The sequence below is a fragment of the Myxocyprinus asiaticus genome, chromosome 30, assembly GCF_019703515.2.
Source record: "Myxocyprinus asiaticus isolate MX2 ecotype Aquarium Trade chromosome 30, UBuf_Myxa_2, whole genome shotgun sequence".
NCBI lineage: Eukaryota > Metazoa > Chordata > Actinopteri > Cypriniformes > Catostomidae > Myxocyprinus > Myxocyprinus asiaticus.
In genome coordinates, this window is record NC_059373.1 from 15,854,339 (window position 1) to 15,868,077 (window position 13,739).

Genomic DNA, 13,739 nt, shown 5'->3' on the forward strand with positions numbered 1-13,739 from the left:
TGAATGATGGGAAGCCAACAAGAATGGATATAACAAGAGGTAGCACGTTATGTTTAGATCTCAAAATAATGTCAGCAACATTGTGCATGAAGATAATATGGGCAGTGATCATTGGCCAGTAATATGTGAAATTCAAAATGCAGTACAAAAGCAAAATATTAATCAATGTGTAAGGTGGAGATATAAACAGGCAAAATGGAAGGAAGTTTATATGTTGTGTGAAGAAAATTTCAGTAATATGAAATTGGAAGGAAGTGTTGAGGAAAAATATAATAAAATAGTAGAAGGAATTATCTTTACAGGAAAACAGTCTATTCCTTTAATAAGAGATAATGGAAAGAAAAAGAAAAGTGTACCATGGTGGTCAGAAGAATGCACAGTGGCAATTAGAGAAAGAAATAAGGCATTTCGAATTTTAAAAAGATTAATAACTCAAGATACAATTGTAGAGTATCAGAAGAAAAGGGCAATTGCAAGAAGGGTAATTAAAAATGCAAAAAGAAAAGTGCGGCAAGAGTTCTGCAGTACAATTGGGAGAGAGACTGAAATGCATGTGGTATGGAGAATGATTAGGAAAATGACTGGTATTAATAACTATAAGCAGATCCCTGTAATAGAAGAGAAAGGGGAAATGGCCATTACAAATAAGGAAAAAGCAGAAGTCTTAGCTACAACCTTTGCTAAAATCCACAGTATTGAAAACTTGGATGATAAGTTTTTAAAAAGAAGACAAGAAATAAGCAAAATATATAAGAATGTCCGTATGAAAAAACAAGGAGTAGATAGCAATATGGATGAAGATTTTAATTCTTTTGAGTTAAAAATAGCCATTAACATTTCAAGGAATACAACACCAGGGTGAGACATGGTCAGTTACAGTATGTTAAAAAACTTACCAGAGATAGCCATTAAAGCATTATTGGATTTATATAATCATGTATGGAATGAAGGTACTTTACCCAAAGATTGGAAAAATGCAATAGTGATACCAATAGTTAAACAGGGAAAGATGCAACAAAATCCAACAGCTATAGACCAATTGCACTCACATCTACATTGTGCAAAGTAATGGAGAAAATGATAGTAAGAAGGTAGAATTACTTTTTGGAGAAAAAAGAACTATTATCACCAGATCAGAGAGGTTTAGGAAAAAGAGATCTACAATGGATGCTCTGATATTATTTGAAATGATGCAAAAAAAGCACTTATAATGAGAGAATATCTTGTTGAATTTTTCTTTGATATTGAATAAGCATACTACACTTTATGAAGGGAAGGACTTTTAATTAAACTAAATAAACTTGGAATAGGGGGGAGAATGTATAACTGGATATGAGATTTCCTATTTGAACGTACATTCCAGGTAAGAATAGGGGAAGAAATGTCATCACCGTATGATATTATGAATGGGACTCCACAAGGAAGTGTCATCAGTCCAATTTAATTTAATTTAATGATTAATGATATATTTGAAAAAGTTAAACCAAATATTGGAAAGGCATTATAAGCTGATGATCGAGCAGTATGGAAAAGAGGTAGGAATTTAAGAAATGTAGTTAAAGGAATACAAGAAACAATAAGTGAAGTTGAAGAATGGTTAATAGATTGGGGATTCAAATTTTCAGTACCAAAGACTCAATATATGATTTTTACAAAGAAAAAGAAAATGGAATAAATGATTCTGAAATTATATGATCAACCACTAGAAAGAGTGACAGAAGTATCTTGGAGTAATCTTGGATTAATCTTTGATGAGAAATTAACATGGAAGAGACATATTAAGAAAATTGAAAACAAATGTAAAGGTATAATAAATTGCATGTCTTCAATAGCCAAGTATGAATGGGGAGCCAGCAAGAGTTCACTGTTACATGTATATCAAGCCTTAATACGTTCTAGTATAGACCATGGCTGTGCAGTGTATGGGGCTGGATCTAAATCAGAATTGAAGAAATTGGATAATTTACAGTCTAGAGTACTTAGAATTTGTTGTGGAGCAATAAGATCAACCCCTTTAGATTCCATCAGGGTTGAAATGGGGAAGATGCCATTAGACTTAAGAAGGGAAAAACTAGCTATGATGTATTGGGTTAACTTGCAAGGAAGTGACAGCAATCATCGCACACGCACAGTTTTAAAAGATTGCTGGGAATACAAAAATAATGGAGGAAATAGCTTTGGATGGAAGTATGAACAGTGGGTCAAGAATTGTGGTCTGGAGAATGAAGTCATCTGCCCTAATATGCCATTACATGGTGTGCCAGTATGGAACTTTCCTGAACCTATTGTTGAAATTAGATTATTAGAGGCCCGGGAAAAAGCAGAAGTAGGGTATAGTAGTAGTAATGAAATCAATGTTTTTATGAGAGAAAAATTTTACTCTTTAATGCAGATGTTTACAGATGGATCTAAATATCCATTTAATCAAAAAGTTGGTATAGGAGTATATATTCCGAGTTTTAAAACAAAAATAAGTCTAAGAATAACTGATAAATTGTCTGTATATTCTAGAGAGTTAATTGCTATAATAGTAGGGCTACAATGGTTTGAACAGACTAAGCCAATTTAGGACTGTAATTTGTTTGGATTCGTCGTCAGCTCTTAAAAGCATAAAGTCTACAAGAACTGACAGAGAAGATCTACTGATGGAAATCTATACATTATTGTACAGATTGAAAGCAGAGGGTATAACAGTGTACTATTGTTGGATACTGGCACACATTGGGATGAAATAGCTGATAAATTAGCAAAAAAAGCATTAAAGAAAAACTTGGTGGATATTAAAGTACCCCTGGGGAGAAGTGAGGTAAAATCAGTGATTAAAAAGAAACTAGTAAATTTATGGCAACAACGGTGGGAAAATAGCAGCACAGGGAGATGGAATTATAATATTGCAAAATTATTAGGAAAAGAACAATTTTATGGAAGGTATAGAAAGGAAGAAGTAATGACACACAGGATTAAATTCAACACTTGCAATAATGGGGAAGCATGAAAATGGTATATGTGATGTTTTAGAAACAGTAGAGCATGTATTTTTTAAATGTAACAAATATGATGATCAACGTAGTAGTCTTTTTAATAATATAAAGGATAGACCAGTAAATGTCATGGACCTCTTGGGAAAGGGTTTGAGAGATTCTCAGACATATAGGGCTGTTTTAACCTTTTTAAAGAATACAGGACTAGAGCATAGGATATAATGTATGGGGATTGTGGTGCTTCTGCCCATCCTGGAGGTTGAGGAGCCCAGTGTGGAAGCTGGAGGAGCTGAACACAAAGCGCCAGCTGAAGCGTGGGCTCTGATCCTCTGGGGTGGGTGGGGCATTACATCCTCATATATATATATATATATATATAGATGCATCACCCATGTAAGCTATACAGTAAGTGGCGGTAATACTCCTAAGGAGTGAGTGGCCATTAACAAGATGAAGAAGAAGAAGAGACCTTTCTACAGACTCTGAAAAACACCAAAAGAAAGATGCCCAGGGTCATGCCCATGGAGGCATGAGGACTGCAGATGTGGCCAGGGCAATAAATTGCAATGTCCGTACTGTGAGACGCCTAAGACAGCACTACAGGGAGACAGGAAGGTCAGTTGATCGTCCTCGCAGTGGCAGACCACGTGTAACAACACCTGCACAGGATTGGTACATCCGAATATCACACCTGCAGGACAGGTACAGGATGGCAACAACAACTGCTCGAGTTACACTAGGAAAGCACAATCCCTCCATCAGTGCTCAGACTGTCCGCAATAGGCTGAGAGAGGCTGGACCGAGGGCTTGTAGGCCTGTTGTAAGGCAGGTCCTTACCAGACATCACCGGCAACAGTGTTACCTATGGGCACAAACCCACCTTCGCTGGACCAGACAGGACTGGCAAAAAGTGTTCTTCACTGACGAGTCGCAGTTTTGTCTCACCAGGAGTGATTGTCGGACTTGCGTTTATTGTAGAAGGAATGAGCGTTACACTGAGGCCTGTACTCTGGAGCAGGATCGATTTGGAGGTGGAGGGTCCGTCATGGTCTGGGGCGGTGTGTGACAGCATCATCAGACTGTGCTTGTTGTCATTGCAGGCAATCTCATCGCTGTGCGTTACAGGGAAGACATCCTTCTCCCTCATGTGGTACCCTTCCTGCAGGCTCATCCTGACATGAAACTCCAGCATGACAATGCCACCAGCCATACTGCTCGTTCTGTGCGTGATTTCCTGCAAGACAGGAATATCAGTGTTCTGCCATAGCCAGCGAAGAGCCCGGATCTCAATCCCATTGAGCACGTCTGGGACCTGTTGGATCGGAGGGTGAGTGCTAGGGCCATTTCCCCCAGAAATGTCTGGGAACTTGCAAGTGCCTTGGTGGAAGAGTGGGGTAACATCTCACAGCAAGAACTGGCAAATCTGGTGCAGTCCATGAGGAGGAGATGCACTGCAGTACTTAATGCAGCTGTTGGCCACACCAGATACTGACAGTTACTTTTGAATTTGACTCCCCCTTTGTTCAGGGACACATTGTTCAATTTCTGTTAGTCACATGTCTGTGAAACTTGTTCAGTTTATGTCTTAGTTGTTGAATCCTTATGTTCATACAAATATTTACACATGTTAAGTTTGCTGAAAATAAAAGCAGTTGAAAGTGAGAGGACGTTTCTTTTTTGCTGAGTTTACCTCTGTATACTGTTGCGGACTAGCTAACACAGACAACACATTTCCTAAATTAGGTCAGTCATATGTTTTTAATATAGCAAAATGTTGCATGTTTAAAGTCATTGAGTACCAGTGCAAGTTGCAGCCATTAGACCAAGGATAACTATGAAATACATCTTTACAGTAAATAACATATTAAGCTTAGCCATAATCTAAAAGTAACCCACTCCAGTCTAAGATTCAAATATATGTAAGTCTTATCATTGGTTATTAAAACTTCACACTGTTATTTTCCAATAAGAACATTTATTTCATATATTTTTCAGACAGGTTGCCAGGCCTACCTCTCATCAGTGTTGTCCTGTACTTGCGCAAATTTATTTTCCTGGTGGTTGAAATAAACAATATTGTATGTCAGATGTTACACTATAAAAAACATACACATACTGTATATTTTTACTTCATAAAATTAAAGGTAGGGAGGAACATATCCTTTGTAATTTGTAGAACAAACAAATGTGTATTAAAATCATATTCTGACGCATTTGCTTCATTTGCAATGATTTACCTTGCGCCAAGAAAAAAAAACGCAGACATTTTGTACAACAGCCGAACAACCAATAGTCAGGTTTGCGCAGTTAAAATGTGTTTTCTCCACCGACTTCAGACCAACAGAAGTTCAACAGGTCGTGCACTGCAGGTTCAACCCTGAGATAGAATTCCTTTTTATGACATAATAATAAGATTATATGATAAACTTTTATATTGAGCACACCAATTACATTCAGATTAAAAAATAAAATAAAAATGCTGTCAACCTAAATTCCCTTTTCTTAATAGAAATGAATCTCCTGAAAGAATCTTTAAAACTGATTATCAATAATAATTCATTTTTTTATTATAACATATTTATCAGTTCAGATCTACAACCTGTAATTTTCTTTAATTTGGAACCATGTGGATATGGTACTTGCTACTTTTTGTATTGTTGCTTGATCGATTGGCTTCAATAAAGATGAAAAAACAATGCCGATACAGATGTGTCTTTGATATAAATGATGCCTTTGGCAGTTTTATTATAAGTATTTACACCAATAATTCATTGTAAATAGTATTAGGCTACCACAAAACTAAACAGAAAGAGCACACTCAGAGCAGGGTACATTTTTAATTTTGAGTGTTATATAGTTTATTTCAAAACTATTTTATTTACAATGGTCACTGAATAAATATGACTTATTACATAATGAAATAAAATAAACCAACACCATTAACCATAGAAGTCACACCAAGTTATGAAACAGGCTCTCTGTTATAAAAGGCAAGTTTACCACCCAATAAATTCTGGTGTACTGTAAATGACATGTAATAAACTAGTCTTATTTGAAAACTGGAAAATAATCTACTTAAACAAAAAGAAACATGGGAAAATGCTGAGAAAGGGATATTATCAGTTTAAAATATCATTCAGAGCTGACAACAGTGTCAAATCTTGTTCTTGGATATGATACTAAAGGAATATCCCGGATTCAATACAAGTTCAGCTCAATCGACAGCATTTGTGGCATAATGTTGATTATCACAAAAGTGTATTTCAACTCATACCGCTTTTCTTTAAAAAAAGCAAAAATCGAGATTACAGTGAGGCACTAACAATGGAAGTGAATGGGGCCAATATTTTGAGGGTTTTAAGGCAGGAATGTGAAGCTTATAATTTTATAAAAGGACATATTAATTATTCTTTAAAAATTCATGTATTATTTGAAATGTAAAGTTTAAATTGTCTTTTTTTTATTTTTTTACAGTCAATTTAGGGTTTGTTGATATTCCATGGTCATGGCAACAAAGTTGTAAAATTGGCTATAACTTTATACAGAAAAGTTTAGTAAGTGATTTTATCACACTAAAATCATGTTTACACACATATTGTTTATGTCTTGTGGCTATAATTTTGAAAAACAGAGTATTTTAACTTTCAAAAATTGGCCCCATTCACTTCCATTGTAAGTGCCTCACTATCCTAGATTTGTGCTTTTTTTTTTTTTTTAAAGAAAAGGAAGTGCAATTCAAAATACATTTTTGTGGTAATCAATGTTATGCCAAAAATGCTGTCAATTGAGCTAAACTTGTATTGAATCTGGAATATTCCTTTAAGAGATGTGTAAACAATATCTCATATGTTCATTTATTATATTTATAAATAAAGGCCAGCATCTCTTCCCTAGAATATATCCAAAATCTTTGAGATGTTTTTCCACTATGTTCTCTCTGCATCTTTGGTGGCTAAATACATTCGCTATAGCCAACCTTATGATCAGGAGCTAGAGAACTCTTTCAAAGACTATTAAGAAATAGACTACTTTTCAAAGAGAACAAATCAGAGAATTATACAAAGCTGACATGACAAGAACAGCCAGAGTAAACGGTACACTGACTTGAGTTTCTAAATGGAAATCTCAAGAACCTATGGGCATGAAAGGGAAAAAGAAACACAGATGTTTGATAAAAGAGAGGAAGCTGGTGACAAGGAACTAGAAGAGATCAGAGAAGGAATGAGTGTTTAAGAAGAGTGTAAGAAACGATTAAAGGCATTGTAGGCAGACTCCAGGTCAAATAGCATCTGGCGAACCTGGGAGTCATCAAGCTCATCGGATGCAGACATGCTGCTTAGTGTGGTTAACCTGTGAGGAAGAACCAAAAGACAGTGAGCACTGTCTTATTAAAGTGCAAGAATACTGTGCACACTTGTTCTGTGACTGACAACATACAGCTCAATCAAGAAAAAAATTCTCAAGGACTAAATACCATACTTCAGAGAGATGAAAAGTATAAATGCATGATAGCTCAAATAATGACACAAATCCTATTTAATACACATGATTAGGGATGTGCAAGACTATATGTTTTCAAAATCAACTAGTCAGTGGGTTGTCTGAGTGACTACTCGACTAATCAGTCTTAAAGGAATAGTTCAACCAAAAATGAAAATTCTGTCATTATTCACTTACCCTGGTGCCATCCCAGATGTGTATGACTGTCATTCTTCAGCAGAACACAAATTAAGATTTTTAGAAAAATGCTGAAGCTCTGTAGGTCCTCATAATGCAACCGATAAGTTGGTGTAAGAAACAAATCGATAGTTAAAACGTTTTTAACTTCACATCGTTGCTTCTGGACAGCGTTGGACTGCTGTTTGAAAAGACCTAACTCTCATGTGACATTCGTTCCTCTGTTGTATAAAAGCGTGCACTTCCGACTTCTCGCGCGAACGCACCATTGCGCTTACGTCACTGATGTGTCGACTGCTGGCAAGAAGCGATTTTAAAATAAAAGTTAATAAAGTTTTAATTATCGATTTGTTTCTTACACCAACCTATCGATTCGCTTCAGTTGTGTGGATAACTTTTATGCTGCCTAAATATGCCTTGTGGACCGTCAAACAGCCAGCAGCCTGATGGCACCCGTTTACTTACATTACAAGGACCTACAGAGCTTTAACATTTTTCTAAAAATCTTAATTTGTGTTCTGCTGAAGAAAGACAGTCATACACATCTGGGATGGTATCAGGGTAAGTGCATAATGAGAGAATTTTCATTTTTGGATGAACTATTCCTTTAAAGAAGCCCTGTATGATTAGGCTTGTTTCAGCATTGCCTAACCCCGATCAAATGAGTTTCTTATGCGGCCTTTAGATAAGGTGCCTTCTTGCAATCAACAGCTATATGTAGCGCAATAGGGTAGAACAGAATGCAGGGGTATTGAGACAGTGAATCTATTTTTAACTTGATACTCCGTCTTAAAATGACAACATGGCAAGAGATGTGATGCGACATTCAAAGATGTCTGCCTGCACGTTTGTGGCTGTAGCAACAATGTTTTAAAGGGTATGGATTTAAAGACGTAACTTCTCCAAGCACAAACTGTCTAAGAGCTAAAGCACACTGTCAGCATGCTCGTTAAACAAAAAATGTAAATGCAAAACATCTGGATTAGCCTTACCAGAGGCTGACTTTGTCTTTGGCCTCTGAATCTGGGGGCATGTTGCTCATCCTGTTCATGGTCTCCATCAGCTCTCTCAGGTCAGGCTGGATCTATCAAACAATCATCTGAATCACTTAAAGCTTACAATCAGAATGATGTTAACAATATCTAAATAATACAGTCTAAAACTAAATAAGCTGATAAACCCAAGCTGTGAAATGAGTACCTCATCCATGGCACGAATTTCGAGTCGAAGCTTGTCCATCACTGTGATAAAGAGCTGCATGGGAGAAACAAACACATTTAAAATGTTATTTAACATTTATTACTTTTTTTTTGTACAAAACATTTTACACTGTTCAAGACCAGTATAACAGTCAATATGGATTTGCTCACAAGCAAGCATTCAAGCAAGCTTTGAAAAACAGTCGTTACAGGAGCAGAGCTTGCCAGTCAGCAGCAGAATCAATGCTAAGCCACTTAATTTGTAGCCTCTCTTTATCTTAGCAAGACTTCTTCCTCAATGCACCATACAGTCTAGTACTACTGTGGAGCACTGTAACAAATGACATATTGGCATTGTGTAAGGAGGACTTCTAGTCTGATCAAATAAATCTACTTAATGGAACTGCTGGAACCCAAAGACATGTTCTGTGCTCAATCAATACTACAGGGGCTTTCAGGCATTAAATAAAGCACATTTTTCATTCTAGGATTCTCTGCATCGAGAAGTTAACATACAGATACTATGTCTGCAATGCAGCGATTCAAGTTGCCCTTGTCATCCTTGATGGTGATTGGTCGATCCTCTTTGATCCTCTCCATGGCCAGTGGACAGTCGAGCTGCCATGTACACAGAAAGCAAGAAATATGAAAGAAAAAAAAATTGTAAACAGTGCAGCAAACTAAATGGCATGATAAAACATGATAAATTAATAACAACTTAAGGACACCATGAGCCAATTTTTAGACAGATGTCCCCTGAATATGTACAATGTCATGGACCAATACATTACCTGAAGTGGGAGACCCACATTGACTCCATTGTGAAAAAGGCCCAGCAGAGGTTGTACTTCCTTCGCCAGTTGAGGAAATTCAACCTGCCACAGGCGCTGCTGATACAGTTCTACTCAGCAGTCACTGAGACTGTCCTCTGCACTTCAATAACTTCAGCTATGAAATCAGACATCAGAAGACTACAAAGGACAGTTCGGACTGCTGAGTGGATTATTGGTTGCCCCCTGCCCCCCCCTTCAAGAACTATACACTTCCAGAGTGAGGAAAAGGGCTGGAAAAATCACTCTGGACCCCATTCACCCAGCCCAATACCTTTTTGAACTGTTGCCTTCTGGCTGACGCTATAGAGCTCTAAGCACCAGAACCGTCAGGCACAGGAACAGTTTTTTTTCCCTCAGGCTATCCATCTCCTGAACAGTTAAAACTATACTATAATTACATGCAATACACAGCTTAGTCAGTTATATTATTTAATATATCCTACCTCTTCTGCATTACATTCCCTTGCACTGTATATTACAGACTATTTGTACATACTATATGTATATTTTTGTCTTATTGTGTATTTCTATATTTACTTATATTTCTATTTGCGCTTTATTTTTATTCAAAAAAAATTATCATCTCTGTCTTGTTGTTGTATTGTTTGTGCACTGGAAGCTTCTGTCACCAAGAAAAATTCCTTGAATGTGGAAGCATACTTGGCAATAAAGCTCTTTCTGATTCTGATTACTGACCCAAGGTAAAAAAGAAACACTGAATTTACTGAATATAGAGATACTGAAAATAAGAAAATTTGAGCAAAGTTGTACCCTATATTTCCGGCAAAAGTCATCGATGGAGCCCACATCTGATCCCTGGACCTGTTTGAAAGCAGCTTTATACTGGACCAGCAATCTTGAGCAAGCACCTGTGTATCTGCAAAAAAAAAAAATAAAGCAATTATTTATTCAATTTTGCATGGATAGATATAAGTCATGCCATATAGTACAAAATGAGGGCACAACTAACTCATTGGGAGTCACGCAGTCCTTAATGTAGGCTTTCTCCAGGGCCTGAAGTGTCTTCACCACAGCAAATAACTCTGCCATGTTGTCGTACCTTTCAAAACAATGTAAACAAGGAAATCAAATGCAATGCGACAACACTGTCACCTATATTGTCCTTCTATACTGTCTTTAGTGTGACATCAATATAACAAACAAACAAACTAAGAAGCTCATAATAGCTAAAGAGGTTAAGTCTCCACATTCCTGGACACAGAATACAATCTCTATTGCCTAATATGACGTTGGTCAACTCTGAATAACTTACTTTTCCCTTTCTCTGGCATTTTTGTACAATTTCACTTCCTGTAAAAGACAAATGAGAATCATTTAAAGAGAAGTGATGTCAGAAAACTGTCATTACTATAACTGATCACAATTATTTTTAGTAACACCCTTACCTCATACAGTTCTGGTTTGTTGGCAGGCGCTAATTAAGTTAAAGCAAAAAAAAAAAAAAAAAAAAGAAAAACATATGACATGAGCCAAGAAAATGCAGAACTGTCATAACAATGAATGTGACAGGCATGAAAGAATAAGTTGTTTAGATGCTTATGATTTCAGCAGATTCTCTCACTCACCTCCTCCCATCACTCCAGAGGCAGGTATTCCATGAAACATGATGAGTATCTACAAAACCATTTTAAGGAGACAATCAACCTATTATTTTTGGTTTAGCCGCGGGCCAATGTTCTCAAATAAATGTGATACACAGTGGCTGTATATCAAAACAGTTGCCTATAGCCCAATACGGACTAAGGAAATACAGATGTTCTAGAGAGAAAACATTTACGACATTACATTTTAGAAGTTTCATGACCAGTTCGACGCAATCCATTCCATGCAAATGGTTAATATAAACTGGGATATGTAATAAAACATCTAGTTCTGATTTGTTTTATTTGTTGACATATAAACAGCGATGCTAGCACAGATAGCTAAGATTCCTACTTTCATTTCGCTGTAATTATACAAGAGACGTTGTTGTCACTGATTAATCCACACCTTAGATAAGTATATAACATGGATGTGATTATGAAAGCATATAGCGTTAAAAAAGTAAACGTATTTTTAAGCGAAAAGGCACAAGGAACAAGAGAATTTACTCACCCTTTTATTGACGTCACCCACTGTTGAAAGCAAGCTGACGTCGCCGGAAGATTCCGTCACATCCTGTTTTCTCAACTATCCCGTGCCGTCTTTTGCTTTTTGAAAAGAATATTGTTTATTTCTTTTTTAATGATAACATCACAGTAATGAAAAAAGTGTAATATTTATTGATTTTATCGTCCAAAGAATACAGTGATATGTTATGCGCATCTTACAGTGTAGTTGTTGAGTATGTCTGTGTACGTTTTATTGGGAAGGTTGGGATGCCAAGTCTTCAGTGTTTACACAGCATGTAATGACTAAAGGTGCGTTCCAATAGATCGAGTGGTCTGCGAAGTGGACTTTTTTTTTATAGGTATTGCAGGTTTATTCACTTATGTTTATTCACAGAATAACTACAGAAAAACAGCTTTTTCCGTTGTTCACTGTGCATTTTTTCCCCCCCACTTGAATGCGTGACATGTTGTAGTAACCAGGGGCGTAGCAGTGATTTAAAAGTGGGGGAGACACAGCTGTCAGTAGGTGGCTTGCATAAACCCAACACTTACAGTGCAGTATTTATATATTACATTATATATACATTTTAAATATGATATAAGTATTGTATTAATATATATGTATTATTAACTTTTAATATTTGTAGTATATTGAAGATTCAAGTATTGCAAAATAGTTGTGAAATTTTGTGAAATTAGCTTAAAAAATAAAGGGCATCTTTAACACAAGACAGTAAAACACTAAGCACAAGCTGATCCTGAATAAATTATTTAATCAATTACAATAATGGCAGTTGTGCATGTGCCCAGTTTTATTTTTTACTCTGTGCTTATTCATTGTGGGATTTAAATGTATCCAAGTGGCTCGAGTGTTTTGACAGTATTGTGTTTTAATATTTGTATTTCTACAGACCTACAAAGAGACTTTAGTAAAGGTTTTAAGCATTATAAGAACAAAGCAAATCTATAATTTCCCTACAGTTTGTGAGCTGCTGAGCATGACCTTTATCAAAAGACAACAATAATAGTCTTATAATAATTATAATTAACGTCCTTACGTTTTACATGTATAAAAAAGCGTGTCTACATATCTTTTCACTTCAGTAAAATGCACAAGTGTTCTAAGAACACAGCAGATCTATCTTTTTTCCTACAGTTTGTCGACTGCACACCAACACTGAGGTAAAAAACGAGCTGATATTAAAAATATCTTTACATATTTAACACAGATCTAGTAATCTGCTTAAATTGGCAAAAACAGCCAATCAAACTATTACTTCACAAACATAATGTAAAAAGCATAACTTAATGAAGACTCATGCGCTGATATAAACTCCAAACAATGTGTACTTAAAAGAAGGATTGTCAAGAATGATATGCCGATAAATAACTCTCGTTTCTGTGTTCCTCATCTCTAGATTATTCATTTCGATCGGCATCAATGGCAATAAAAAACATGGATAAATGAGCATTGTTGAAAGCAACTTTGAAATGAACAGAGCCGCATTGATTAGACTGTCTGACTGACGGCCTGTTACGTTATGGTTGTTTCGGCTCATAAAACTCACCTGTGATTGGCTGGATGGTTTCTCAATCAGCCCAAAATAACAAAATGCATAGAATACCATATACAAATCAGGACTTAAATATTGATCTGTTTTTCACCCATTCTTATCATATTGCTTCTGAAGATATGGATTTAACCATTGGAGTCGTATGGATTATTTTATGCTGCCTTTATGTGCATTTTGGAGCTTCCATGTTCTGGTCACCATTCATTACATTGAATGGACCTACAGAGCTGAGATATTTTTCTAAAAATCTTTGTTTGTTGAAAGTCATACATATCTGGGATCACATGAGGGTGGGTAAATGATGAGAGCATTTTCATTTTTGGGTGAACTATCCCTTTAAATACATAAATAAACATGTAGAAAA

General features: G+C 36.1%; 1 protein-coding gene across 1 annotated transcript; it reads right to left on the minus strand.

Annotated features, from left to right (window-relative positions):
- Positions 1-5,691: 5,691 nt before the first annotated feature.
- Positions 5,692-11,874, minus strand: LOC127420639 (vacuolar protein sorting-associated protein 28 homolog). Its single transcript, XM_051663049.1, has 10 exons — positions 11,806-11,874; positions 11,277-11,325; positions 11,097-11,125; positions 10,964-11,001; positions 10,661-10,750; positions 10,462-10,567; positions 9,374-9,475; positions 8,859-8,912; positions 8,651-8,742; positions 5,692-7,331 (listed from the first exon to the last, which is right to left on the minus strand). Exons 2-10 carry the CDS (start codon positions 11,314-11,316, stop codon positions 7,211-7,213), a joined length of 672 nt encoding a protein of 223 aa, XP_051519009.1. The 5' UTR covers positions 11,317-11,325; positions 11,806-11,874; the 3' UTR covers positions 5,692-7,210.
- Positions 11,875-13,739: the final 1,865 nt, after the last annotated feature.